A 14141-nucleotide genomic window follows, 5' to 3' on the forward strand; every position below is an offset into this window, starting at 1 on the left:
AGTACTGAATTAGTGTAAGGCTAGGCTGGAAACTTTTGTGCCATATTGTCTTAAAGAGTATTTAATGTAGTTAAGTGAGCACTACAGCTTGTCTTAGTGACTGCAATACCTAGTAAATAGGACCAAAGAAAAGACAATTAAAAAATAAAAAAATAAAATAATAATAATAAAAAAAAAAAAAAAGATGTGGTTGAATTTTAGCCACAGGAGTTATACTTTAAGGATAGAAAACTTGATAGTGAATGTATAAGTAAATTAATAGGAATCACACAAACTTATGCTTCTGCTCTTACTGTACTTTTCTGTTGCAGGATCTCCATAATTTAGATCTCATGATTGGAATTGCATCCAGTGGAATTGCTGTGTATAGAAAACTCATCTGCACAAGCTTCTATCCCTGGTAAATTCATTTATTGTTAAAGAATTATATCTGGTCTTTTAAATTATATTTCCATCTGCTTTAACATTTGTTTCAAATAAATTTGTATTTTATAATTGTGTTCTTTATGGAATATCAAATTTCCTTATGAAGTATCATAACATGAAACTTGTTAATTCTTAAGAACTTTTGAACTTCGTGAACTATGTGAAATCTTGTTCAAGTCCGTTCACATGGAAGTGTCAATGTATAAATAGGAGAACCTTGTGGTTTTAGAGATTTACTGCTGTTCTATGCAAAGATGAGTGGTGGCTTTTTTTTGCTTTTGTTTAAATCAGCCTAAGTAGGAAGCTCAACAGCTAATGGTGTGATATTCGCTTCATGAAAACATAAGGTGAATGACTGGGGATACTGGACATATTGAAACTAGAATAATCTCACACATAAATTTTTAGATGTCATCAAACAAGGCTGTCTAATAGCAAGATTTAGAGTCTATGGGGGGAAGAGACTATTTCATTGTACTACACTTTTGACAACACCTGACAGTGTTTTCTATAGGAAGAAGCAGAGCACATAAGATGCCTAATGTGAATGACATCAGAGATTAGGAAAGGTCTAATTATGTGTAGTATGTATGTAGTTTATTTATATTATAGTAAGACCTGTTAAGTAAGTGACAAATGATTCAGTGGTTTGACTTTTCCTTAGGATTTTTTTATTGGATTAGAAAGAAAAGAATGTTTCCCTCTTTTTCTTCTTTAAAATAAGTGTAATTTGATTAGAAAGTTCAGTTTTATCCTGTTATACATAACTTCCTCGCATAATTTGTAACAGTTTTTCTGGAGAAAGTTTTCAGTAAAATTATGAAATTCTTGTAATTATGGCAGGATAATGTATTTCAGTGAGTTCTACTGGCTTTTTGCACCTTGATTACACAAGAAAAGTGCCTATAAGCAATCTTCCTTAAACGCACAAGTTGTTCCCTCAGATTTCTAGGAACATAACCTAACAGGTATTTCCTAGGATAAAATAATAAAATAGGTTTCTGTTTAAATTTTAGTGGTAAATGTACTGTATAGTCTCTGGATTTTGTTCTCATTGCAGTGAGTTGTCTTTCAACTCTAATATACTGGAGCTATCCCAAATGCATGTCAGTAATGCTTTCATATATCACAGTGGGGTCTTGGTTTTTTGTTTCCTCCTCTAATGCACACTACAGCATAGAAGACTTTTATCTCTCATCTGCTGCACATTTTAAAAACTTGCAACTGCAAACATGTTTTCTATCTTTTGCAAAACTTCCTGTGCCAACTTTTCTGACCTTTGGCATGAATGGGTATTAGAGTATTAGAAACAATAGTGACTACATCTTAAAATCCAGTACTATGAATTTTTTATGGAAGGGAAACAACTCTTTACTGCATATAGGGCAAGAGGAATACACAACATCCTATAGTTCAATAACTGCCTCAAACGTAACGATTCCTATTTTATTGTCTTGGCCTATAGCATCAGATGTGGATGCTGGTAGAATGGCAGTAGAGGTTGACCTTTCTTGATGATATCCTGTTACGTTTTGTTGCCCTGTGAGAGATGGCAGAAGAGGGGCAGTCTGACAAGGTGTCGACTGACATGAAAGTGTGTATGAAACAAAGGTGTGGTATTGAATTCCTCCATATGGAATAAATGGCACTCATTGACATTCATTGACACTTGCTGAATGTTTCTGGAGACCAAACAATGGATGAAAGCACAGTGAAGTGATAGATTATACATTTCAGCGGGGGTGACAGCAGTCACCTCCACTAGTACAGTTTACAAATCAGGCATTCAGACTCTTGTTCATTGCTGGCAAAAATGCATAGCTAATAGTGGTGACTACATAGAAAAATAGTACTTTGCAGCTGTGAATTTTCTCTATCAAATAGTGTCATTGGATAAGTTAAGAGCTGTTACTTCTGAAGCAATCTACATATTTTTACTCCTGAAGAGCAAGAAGGAATAAAACACAGCTGCTGAAACATTCTGCACAAAAAACTTCTGTAACTGATATATATATTTTTTCTTTTTTAAAAAGAAAGAAAAAAAAAAGAAAGAAAGAAAAAGAAAAGAGAATTGGGGTGGGAACAAAAACATTTTTTCAGCTTAAATAACTTTCTCTCCTGAAATAGCAGTTATGGGTGCTAGTAGTTTCAATTGGCTGCTATTGCAACTGTTTCAAGCTTTCCTACTCTTTCTTTAAAATTGTATTCTCGGGTTGCAATGAATGAAAGGGCATAAGTTCACTTCATAGGGGATGACTTTAGATATCTTATTTCTGAGTAGGTTGTAGTTATTCAATCAGAAATTGTGTTCATTTCTTCCATCCTAACCTTCCCCATTTAAAAAATAAATAAATTATCAGGTGTCAGGTAAATATGTTAGGTAGTATTGTGTACGCTTGTAATGTATACTTTCAATTTCTTTTTAGACATCAAAGTGGAGTACATTTTGGCAGTATCTGGAATTTTAATGTATGTAGGTTGTGTTGAAAGTGTGAAGGAAGCTCCTTGTGGAGCATTGTATGTCTGAGAATGCAAAAACCTACTCAGACAACTGGAATTGTTATTTGGCCTTTTTATGTAACTGCTTGCAGTAAGTCATCTTCTTGTGAACTGAGGAGGCTTCAGCATAAATATGATAGAACTCAAGGTGGCAGCAAACACCATCAAAGCACTCTTTCCAACACCAAAATGCTCTGCAGTATTAATGGATATCAATACAACTGTGTTGTATGGTAGTCAAAGGGAACAGAAAGTGTTTGGAAACAGAGGCAGTGATGAGAGTGCCTGCATTGGTAAAGGGAGAATTTTCAATTAAAGCAAACTTTGTAAGGAGCTGAGCACTCAGGCAGAGGCAACAGAAGTCAAGGCAGATTTTAAAAAATAACTTTGGATTTAACCCAGAAATTCATGTTCTCTAGAAAATAATAATAATTATTATTATTATTGTTGTTGTTGTTGTTGTTGTTATTATTATCTAATAATTTCCAGGTTCGTTTGGCAAGTAAAATATCTTAAAGGCAAAAATATACAGCCTCGTCTTTGTTTTACATCAGCAGCAAAGGTAGTGTATTACATGCTGTTCACTGGATGTGGATTCTTTGCTTTGATATCTTGGGAGAAAATGCTAATAGAATATATGCTTCATTGCTAACTAAAATCAAGAAACTACTGAACTGAGTCTTACATGGGCAGCATTTGACAGGAGCTTTCCTACTGAATCTTCCTAGGGCAAACCATAAGTTAAGTAATATTTTTGTTTTGAGTCAAAAAAATAGCAGCTCTTAGCATCAGGACCTCCATGGTGCCCAGAAATGAGTGACTATTGTTCAGTGAGTAACAAGTCTGCTTTGAGCCTTGTGAATGATAGAAAGACAGGAGCCAAAAATGTGTCACTGCCACTGAGCTTCAGCTGTTGAGCATTTTAAAAGTAAATGGTGAATTTTGATATTTCATGAATGCTGCATGTTCACTAGACAGATGATTGGTGAGTGGTAGGGGCAGCTGAGCCACCTGTTAAAATAACTGTACTCCATTTGCTCATATTTTCAATGTGACATCTTCAAACTCTTGTTAAATCTAAATCCTTTAGTGCCTTGATCTCTTGTTTTAGTCTGCGGCTTGCGCTGTACGTGAATATTGCCTTGACTAATAAGCGTAGTGCTGCAAATGATTTTGTGTTAATGTTATATAAAGCTGTCACATTAGCAAGTGTTGTTTGTCACTGAATTAAATAGGCTTAGTTGTGCTTTAAGAAGGAGTGGAATTGAGAATTATGCTGTATGTACAGCGAAAAGAGACTTATTGCCCTGACTTGACATGAAGTGGTTATGTGGTCATGCAGCAAATTGTTTTAAAAGAAGTGGGGAGAGGTGGAGAGAGTTTTGGTGTGTTTAGGTGCTGGCTACTTTTTGTTGTTAGCTGGAGGATGTTGTGCTTAGTCTGCAAGGTCACTCATTTGTATTTTGTATTTCTGCTGGCACCACATTAGTGTAAGAGCAGCAACTGCAGCTGTGTAAAGCGTGAACAACTCCAAACACTGAAGTGTAAGCAAAAATAAAGAAATGTGAAAGGAAAGAAACTGGAACAGTGCTACTTCAGTCAGTAATATTAAGATAGATAGAAATAGATAGTAATAAGTTCCACCTCAGTAAGTACTACTACAAATTGATATGACTTGTGAGATAGGAATGCAAAACTTTTAGATATACAGTACAGTTCATTACCACTTGAGGCAGCAAGTCAAGTGGAGCAGATATTTCTAGAATTGACCTTACAAGAAAGGTGGCTATTATTTAAACTTTCCAGTACCTTGAACAACAGTTTGGCTGCCTAGGAATGCTGTGAAAGAAATTCTTGTTCATTGGTGATTCTGTAATTGATAGAGGAGAATATTTTGTTTTGTAAATGAGCACAGATTTGGTTTTCTGCCCCTTCTATACAACAGTAGGAATTGCTTGTTCAGTTCACTTGTTTGTAACTTACATATACTATCTCCTGTTTGAACAAGCAGAGGTGCTCTGTGACAGTGCACCCTGCAAAGGAATGGATGATATGCAATTGTTCTACTTGCTTAGTGATGTAAAAACTGTGTTAAGAACTGAGGTGATCTTTGATATGCTTTGTATTTGGTGAAATCTTAAGATGCTGTGAAATGTTAGCAGTTAACAGAGTATTTCAAGACCTTTAGTAGCAACCTTCTAAAAGTCTTTTGTCAGGTTATAGGTGGCTTTTTCCACAAACACTGAGCAGAACTGAAATAGCTTTCCCCAGCCATCCATCTGGTGCCACCCAATTAAAGGACATGAATTTTTTTTCTTCCGAATGTGTAGATTTCACTTATTGAAGAGAAGTATTGTACAAAAGAATTGAGAATTCAGACAAATCTTGTTTATCTGTAGGAGTACATGTGGGAACCTAGAAGTTTATTTAATTTAGGAGAACTGATAAACACTTTTTATTTTAATAATATGCTTAAGCACCAATTCCAGTGTAATCCTAACCATAGAAAAAATCATTATTCATACCACATATGTATGGAAAAATATTCATTTCAGCTACATAGTTTGTTGGGTTTTTTTGTTTGTTTTTTTTTTTTTTTACAGTGTTAATAATATGTGGAAAAAAAAGATTAACACCCATTCTTACAGTTTTCATCCATCAAGTTTGACTGATTACAATGCTTTGGCTGTTAAGAGAAGTACATTATCTTTCAGTGTTCTAAGTCAGTTCTGTGAAATTTCTGGGCAATTTTAGATACTGTACGACCAACCTTGTCATGTCATTAAGGTCTTAAATTTTGTTCCTTCAGTCACAGTTGTCATATGATTCTTGAGTTATACAAACTTGACATGTTTAACATTTGTGCAGCTAGTAAAGGATGTCATCAAGTTTTTCCTGCAAGAATAGATTTGGTGGGAGAGAATTGCTATGTGAGCTATTTAAAGAGTAAATGAGGAAGAACCATAATCTTCAAAAGACCTTTCCTTCTTAGCTAAAATTTTTTTTAGTTTCTTGACATCTATTTGCCATTCAACATACAGGAGATGACTGCATATTATTCACTGAATGTTTAACAACTATAATCTTTTAGGTTCACTGCACAGTGTTATTTTTTTATTATTTTTTTTTCCCCTTCAAAAATTGAGTGTTTCATGGTCTGCCTTTCTCTTTTAGGGTGAACATATTAAAAATTTCCTTTAAAAGGAAAAAGTTTTTTATACAACAACGGCAAAAACATGTAAGTAGTCATTTCACTTTTTTCTTAAGTGATAGTATTCAAATTTTTGCCTTTAAAACATAAGATAACAGAGGGCTGGACCTGTAGGTGCTCTGTTATGTTAACTTCCTTTTGAAATTGTCTTTTGTTAACTTGCCTTTGCTATTGTGGTTCTTTTATGCTCACTCATTTCCCATTTTTGTTTCCTTTCCAACTTGGAGCCCTTCCACCTTCAGTCTGTTGGACTACGTCTTTCTAACTCTATCCTTTCCTCTTTATACTTGAGGGAAACACAGCTGTTCATCCTTTCTTCAGTGTTTAGTAACCTAGCTTTTTTCTTGTGAGTAGCTGCTGCTCTTTTTCTTGATGCTCCCTGTGCCCCGTGGAGTGCCTTATAGCAATGAGTCCACTAAATCTACTCAGCTTTATAGAATTTAGAGAAAAGAAGCATCAGTGTGTGATGGTCTTTAAGACTTTACTGCTGTCAAATTGAAGTTCACTTTCTGGAGACCAGTGTCACCTTTGAAAAGAGCAGCATTTTTGAAGCTTGATCATTTGAACCTTTGTTAAATGATGACATTTTGAAGTCCTTAATTTGTTTTACCTATCTCTTACATAGTTGTAGGCATGTATGAGATAACATTAATGTGTGCTGTGTTATGCTTAGATCTACAGAACTGTAGGGAAAGTGAGTCTGGTTACATGACCTTTTTCTTAGTAGATATGAAAAGCAGACCAGGTAAGCTGTTAAACCTTTAAATACAGTCATCCTTGCCCTTTCTCTCCCCTTTGCTTGAAATGTAGGGCAGCAGTCTGCATACCTGCAGTACTCTATTGATGCTGCTTTGAAAAGTCTGCTGTGGGAGTGAGGAGCATGTCGACTGCTGGTGCATTTCTCTTGAACACTGTGTTGCTTGAATGGTTTGTGACTACAGGTGGCTGATGTTGTTTTAATCTTTTGCTTGGAAGCACAGAGGAAGATAAGTGAATAAGGCTGTAAGTAAGGAAGATGGAAGTTTGTGAAGAAAGCAGAGTGGATTCTGTGTGTTAGTCGGCAAATTTTTATTAAAGATGGTAACAGAAACACTTTGCAGTCACCTAGTGTATAGTCTGTTCCCTTGATTTATTCTTCTGCTATTTTTCTTTCCTTATGTCACTGTTTTGAAGAACTACTTACTTTCTGTCTTACTCTTTCTGTTATTCATCTCCACTTCTACCATCCCACCACATCAGTCTATGAACTGCTTTTTGAAAGAAGATGGCAGTATTTCTGTTTTTACTAACAAGCTACAGAAGGACTGGAAAGCAAGACTAACGAACCACTGGATGTCTGATGTTTTAAAAGCCCATGATACTTAGACTTAATGAAGGGTATAAGATTTATAATAGGAATAGAAGCTATGCTAATTTACAGGCAAGTTTTTTATGCTTCCCAAATAGAACTTGTGTGCTTATGTAATGCTTGAAAACAGTTGTTCCTTTTCTGCATTTTAGTATGTTTTACCTCCTGCACTGTAGACATGCCCAAATTCTCTGTGATGGAATAGGCATACATCTTATGAGAGTTCTTCCTTTATGTTAAAATAATAAGATGCTCATTTTAGCTGTTGAGAATTCTTTCCTTTACCTTCATGGTGACACACTTCTCCAATCCTCACTTCTTGAAATATGACTAGAATACTATTAGAATACTGTTCTTTTGGAACTTGCCTTAAGAACGATGGTAAGTACTAAATCTTTGGATCCTACTAGAATAATTTTCAGCTCTTAAAATGGTACATAGATTTTTGTGGTATGACTTAAAAGATGGCGTGTCAGTGAGCCAGAAGACTTAGTTAACAAAAGATTTTATTAATTTAAAAGTTGAACAGATTTTTTCTAAAATTTCTTTAAGGTACTTACGCGTGTCCATATTTAAATTCTCAACCTATTTAAAAGTACTTAAGAAGACTGTGTCAGCAGGTGGCATAAATTTAATTGTCAGCAAGTTTCATTGTTTTTTTCAAATTTAAATTTTAAAAATGGAGTATCAGGTGTACTTAAGTCCTTATCTTTACACCTTTCAGTGTAATTGAGATGTTCAGATAAACAGATTTTTATGCCTATTAAAAGACCAATGCTCCAGGCCAACAGAAATATCTGAAATTTCCTTTAAATTGTTCTCTGGAGTAGTATAAAACACTTGAAGTGGTATTCAGCCAGCAGAGAGTAGGTCAGAAGTGTTGGTATTCATTAAAAGTTTAAGTGCTGTCTGCTTGTTATGTCACAAGAAATTCTGAGTTAAAATTTCACAGGACTTGAACGTATTATTTTATGTAAGCTAATTAGAAGTATCTGTGGTGAGCTGACAAAGATGAATTGGTTCCAGTACGTTGAGTGTGTGCTTCAATGAAAGGGAATGGTAGTGCCTTCTACTAGGATAGGAGCATGCTTGTAAAAGGTATTCATTAAGATTTAGTTCAAAAAGTGATAAGAGAAAACTTGCTTATCCTTTCTAAAAAGCTAGTGGTCTCAAGAAGGGCACAATCTCTGACTAGAGATACTGCTTACTTGGCTGCTAACCCTTAGATGAAGCTGAGGAGGGTCCATCCCTCTTGGTCACTCAGGGGTGCATTCCTTGCAACTGAACTCCCTGGGTTAGCCACATCTTCTCACCTAGTGGTCAACCAGTGGATCAGGCTGTGACCTAGGAATTCCCATACAGGGTGAACAAACTAACCCTACAAAAACTTGTTTGTTTGCTTGTTTTTCCATTTTTTAATAGATACAGGAAGAATATAGATTACGATCGTTTAAATGCTTAGCAATGCCAAAGGGGCAGGTCCTTTTTAGCTTCCCCTAGACATTCTCCTTGTCTTTTCCGCTATAGAGAATCTGTAAATGAAGTCATTGCACTAGCTCAAGTGCTTTGCAGAATGTGGCCATTTTTAAAATGTTGCATAGAAAGAAAAAGAACACAAGAAAACTAGCTTGATTATTCTGTCCAAAGTGGCCTGTAGTTACTTCCAAACTGATCTGTCACTGTGGACAAACAAAAGAACCCTGCAAGTAGAAGTCCAGGTGTCATCCATGTGATTTGTTGCTGGACTGTGATATGAAGTTTTGTTAGGTCTTTGAGTAATTTAATAGGTAAGCTTTGCTACTTGAATCCTTACTTTCTCAGAAGTATGAACTAGAAAGAAGGCTTTGACATAGCTGCTTGCCTAATTATATGCTGCAATGGCAAAATTCAGAAAAAAAAATAGCTGAAAAAGATGAGTGATCAAATTGTGTACTTGCTTTTTTTTTCTTTTTCTACAGAGATGCTGAGTTCTGATAGCCATTAAGCTTGCTTATCACACATACCTTTCTCCTTCTCGCTTTATACTTTGTTCTGCTTTGCTATTTGTGTTAATAACCTCAGAAACTAACCAAAGCTGTATCTTCTGCAAAACTTTCTTGAGGACAGGGACCTGAAATGGCTCTACAAGTGCTACAGTTCTTCGGGACACAAATTTGATTGGTGCAATTGCATTATGCCTATATTCCACTGAGCACTGAAGTTGCAAGTGAGAATTTCCACACACAAGCTTCAGATTCTGCTTCCTTCTGATCTCCTTATTTTTGGCTTTATGTTATAATCCAGAAAGCGGGATTGTATCTGAACAGCAGCAGCACCAGTCCACCATGGTTTCTTTCATTTTCCCTAAATGGGAAACTTAACATCTACTATCTTCTAGCTATCTAAGAGAATATCAAGCAGATGATTTTTGTATGCTGTATCTCTTGAAGGAACAAATGTATATGTATGGAGTCTTATATGAAGAGTCTGAATTCAAAGATAGATTCTTCCCTTCTACATGACAGCCTTAATACAATGTTAAAGAGTTTTGTTTGTCACAGGAGGATCAAGATCTGACAGGAAATTCAAAAATCTGTTTAGCTGTTTTGTATTATACTTGTATTTAAAATATCTTTAAAACTATAGACTTAAGCATTGCATTAAATGATCAGATAGTAATGATTAGAAATTGGTAAGTTTATTAATAATTGTTAACATTGCTTACACTTTTAAAAGGTTTGTTTTGGCATTAGAATTTCATCCACTCATCATACCATTTCATCTATCTCCAGATCAAAATCTACTATGTGATGAATTTTTATTTTCCTGAATTTGATTTGCATATTTAGGCAAAAGTAATTTCATTGTTATTAATGTCATAGCTTTAAAATCTTGTTTGCTCTGCTTGATCAGCTTGTATATGTTGAAACATACGTTTTCTTACTGTTACAGAATGAATCCAGAGAGCATATTGTTGCCTTCAACATGTTAAATTACAGAGCATGCAAAAATCTGTGGAAGTCTTGTGTAGAGCATCACACATTTTTTCAGGCAAAGAAGTCACTACCTCATGAAAAAAAAGTATTGTCGCATTATTGGACCCTAGGTTCTAGAAATCCAGCAAAGTAAGTATTGTGTGAAAGCATGTTCCCCATTGTATATGACAGAAGGAGGATTTGTGTCAGTAGCAGCTGAATTTGACGCTGTGGAGCTCAGTTCTGCTTGTGATTGTGTCATGTCAGTCTTTTTGAACCACTGACTAACTTTATTTTCCTTTTTTTTTCCCCCCCTTTTTTTTTGCACAACGATGTCGTTACAATATAATACTCATAAAAAGTTATTTGAGTCTAAGTATGTTTTACTGTTATCGTTCTAACTTGCTTTTTCAGCATAAGGTATAACAGCAATGCAAAGTTAAAATGTTACATGGTTAATGATCCAATAAGACAATTTGCTGAACAGATTTGTTTTGAACTGTTTACTCCTTATTGTTATATAAACACCGTTTAATATGTTAGGGCAATTTCTGAAGTGCGTAAAGATGTCAGTTAGTTATGTGGGGATAAAAAAAATTCCCCATCCAACCATTCAAGATTCCACTGTCGTGACACTTCTCATCTTTTATTTGCTTTGTTGGCTTCTGCTGTCATTGAGCTGGTAGTTTCACAGTGATATCTAAAATGTAGTTCAGAGCCTGTCATTTTGCTACATGAAGTTGGGATGTACCCTTTCCATATGCACCATCTGGATTGTAAGTCTTATGTCATTATCCTCTCGGAATGTGAGTCTTCAGGGAGTTCTTTAGTCGTTTGATTATCTGTGGTCTCCGTGGACTTACCAGAAAACTGCTTTTTCTGATGGCTTTTGGGAGAATATTGTATTCTTTACTTTCTCTTTTCTTTATTTTTGCATTGTTTCTTCTTCACTGTTGAATTGTTTCTTGTTTATCTTTTTCCTACTTTGACCCAGATTCAACTTCTGAATGATGTCAGGAGTTGGACTAATCCTTGTAGGTCCCTTCTTACTCATTATATACTATAATTCTATGTTATTATAATCTACATATAGCAATATATATATATAGAATATATTACTATATTCTGTAATTCTATGCCAGATTTTGGCAATTGGCTCTTCATATTCTGATGTCTCTTTCAGTACAGCAGAAATTCATACCTAAAGGTATGAATGCCTATAAATTGCTTATAAATGATGCCAGTAAGAATTGTCCAGGTACAAGAACACTGATAAAATGTTACATTTTCCATATACGTGTTTTTTTATAGTACTAGATCATAGCTGAAATGAATAAAAGCAAGTAGCTGAATGATATATGTGTTTAGAGGTGTGTATTTTGGGGATTAGATCCTTTACAGATCAATACAAACTTGTATTGAGGAAGTGACTTTCTTAACACTTCTTAGAATGCTATGTCTGGAGACCTTTCTCTCTGAAAATTGGCAAGTGGATTAAAAAATCCTATGTTTGTATACACAGTGCACGTACAGACATTGCAACACCCATATAATTTTAAGGAATAAGTTTCAAAGGATACCAGTTTAGTGTTATTCCAGTTTTGGTACCCACTGTGGGACTTGTCACGGGGATTGGAGTGACCACAGGGAAGTCTGGTAATTGCTAGTCACTATGCTAGTTTCTTTCACTATTTATGGAGAGTCTTCTCATGGCACTATATTGTGTAGCATCTTTCTTGCTGTTTATTTTGCCTGCCATGTTGTTTATCATCGTCAGGAGTTGTATTAAGGTTTTTAATTTGCTCTAGTATGTGGCCTTGGCTTATATAATAATGAAATTGACAATGGATAAACTGATGTGGTGTATGAATTCAGCATTGCAAAATGACTGTTGTGCTTTGATCTGACAGGTGGCTTAGCACTATGTGGTTGTTCCTTTACTTTCCTCCTGCTTTCCAGAGGGATGGGGGAGAGAATAAAAATAATAATAATTAAAAGAAACAAAGTAGAATTCATGGGTTGAGATAAAGCTATTTAGTAAGACAGAAATAAGGAAAAGGATAGTAGTTAAGACTATGTAATAGTTATGTATGATAGTTATATGTGAATGTATGTAACAAGTGATTCCTCACCACCTGCTGAGAAATGCTTAGTTATTCCCCCAAGAAGCAGAAGAGAGTGAGGTAAACACCCTCTTCAAAACTCCTGCATAATGTCATATAGTATGAAATATCCCTATGTCCGGTTCAAGTCAGCTGTCCTAATTCTGTTCCCTCCCAGCTCCTTGGGCCCTTCATTGAGAAAGTCTTTGGCTCTGTACAACATGGCTTAGCACCAGCTATGAGTGTGCTATTGATATCATTTTTCTCCTAGAACCAAAACAAAGCATCATGCCAAATGATCTGAAGAAAACAGTTCCGTCCCAGCTGAAATTAGGACAAGTTCCTGCTGAGGCATCAGATAGATAGTTAAAGTGGTTGTGTGCTCAGTTAAGCCATAGTGAGTTGTTACCAATTCATAAGTTTTAACAGAAAATGTCTAGAATCTAATGCCTCTATTTGAATTATGTTTTGTCAGGCACTTGGTTTGGTGCCAACAGAACATACCAAATTTCCTGTTTTCCTTTCTGTCTTTTTGAACACAATGAAGTTAAAAATAACTCTCAGAAAAAGTTATTTTTAACCAGTTTTTTTACTAGTATTGAAGTAGGGATGAACGAAACAGTTTTATTGCAACAAGTGAGAGACAGCAAATGGCTCTTTTATAGTGAGGGGGTAAACACAAGTGACTCTATAAAACGTGAATTATATAATGTACTTTAAATAGTATATTTAGCTGATTTTTTCTGTGCAATATAATTAACAAATAGATTTTTATATTTAATTCTTTTCAGGTCTGCAAACAGCCAGTACTGCAGAAAAGTCATAGGTGGGATGGTTTGGAACCCATCTATGAGGAGATCTTTATCTGTTGAGCATCTAGAGACCAAAAGCCTTCCATCTCGATCACCTCCTGTTACCCCTAATTGGTAAAACAAGTTTCATCCTGTTCTCTACCTTCCAGCCTCCTACCTTTTCTATCTTGTGTGTCTTCTAGCAGACTAGATATGCAGTATTTACATATATGCTGTTATTTTGAGAGTATATGTAGTGACATATTTAAACCATGTATCTGTTGTTTAAAGTGAGACCTGTAAACCTGACAAGAAGACTTCAGGCCATAGATTGCAGTAGAAGAAAAATCATCTGCAGAATGCTCTGCAAATGATTACGACCTACTAAATTGTCTTCATGTTCCCTTTTTTAAGGCGGAGTCCTAGACTACGTCATGAAATTCGTAAAGCACGACATTCATCTGTAGATAACCTTACAAATGAGATTTCTTATATTACCGAGACCGAAGATGTTTTTTATACGTATAAGGGCTCTCCAACATCCAAAGACAGCGATTCAGAGTTCTCTCAGAACCACAGTCCACAGAGGAGGTAAGGGCTTCTGTAAACAATTCATTGCTCATTTGTCTTTAAAAACAAAATAGCCTTAGTATAAAACAGTCATCATAATTTACATCATTGAGTTCAAACAGTTTTTTGTTTGCATAAGATTTATTTTGACAAATTGTTAAAAGTGCAAATGCTGTGATACAAAATGACAAGTTTAAAAACCAACCCTTAACCCCTAAACAAAAATTTTCAATAAAATCA

At 35.2% G+C, this 14141-nt stretch overlaps 1 protein-coding gene across 7 annotated transcripts in view; it reads left to right on the forward strand.

Moving 5' to 3' along the window:
- PTPN3 (protein tyrosine phosphatase non-receptor type 3) overlaps positions 1–14141 on the forward strand; it is a 157904-nt gene that overhangs the window by 104750 nt on the left and 39013 nt on the right. For all 7 annotated transcript variants that reach the window (XM_032442441.1, XM_015854305.2, XM_032442443.1 and 4 more), the window contains exons 10-14: positions 312–400; positions 6100–6163; positions 10416–10588; positions 13332–13466; positions 13746–13922. In XM_032442441.1, the coding sequence (XP_032298332.1) occupies positions 312–400; positions 6100–6163; positions 10416–10588; positions 13332–13466; positions 13746–13922 (638 nt within the window). The remainder of the gene's footprint in view (positions 1–311; positions 401–6099; positions 6164–10415; positions 10589–13331; positions 13467–13745; positions 13923–14141) is intronic.

This window comes from Coturnix japonica, chromosome 2, assembly GCF_001577835.2.
Source record: "Coturnix japonica isolate 7356 chromosome 2, Coturnix japonica 2.1, whole genome shotgun sequence".
Classification (NCBI taxonomy): domain Eukaryota; kingdom Metazoa; phylum Chordata; class Aves; order Galliformes; family Phasianidae; genus Coturnix; species Coturnix japonica.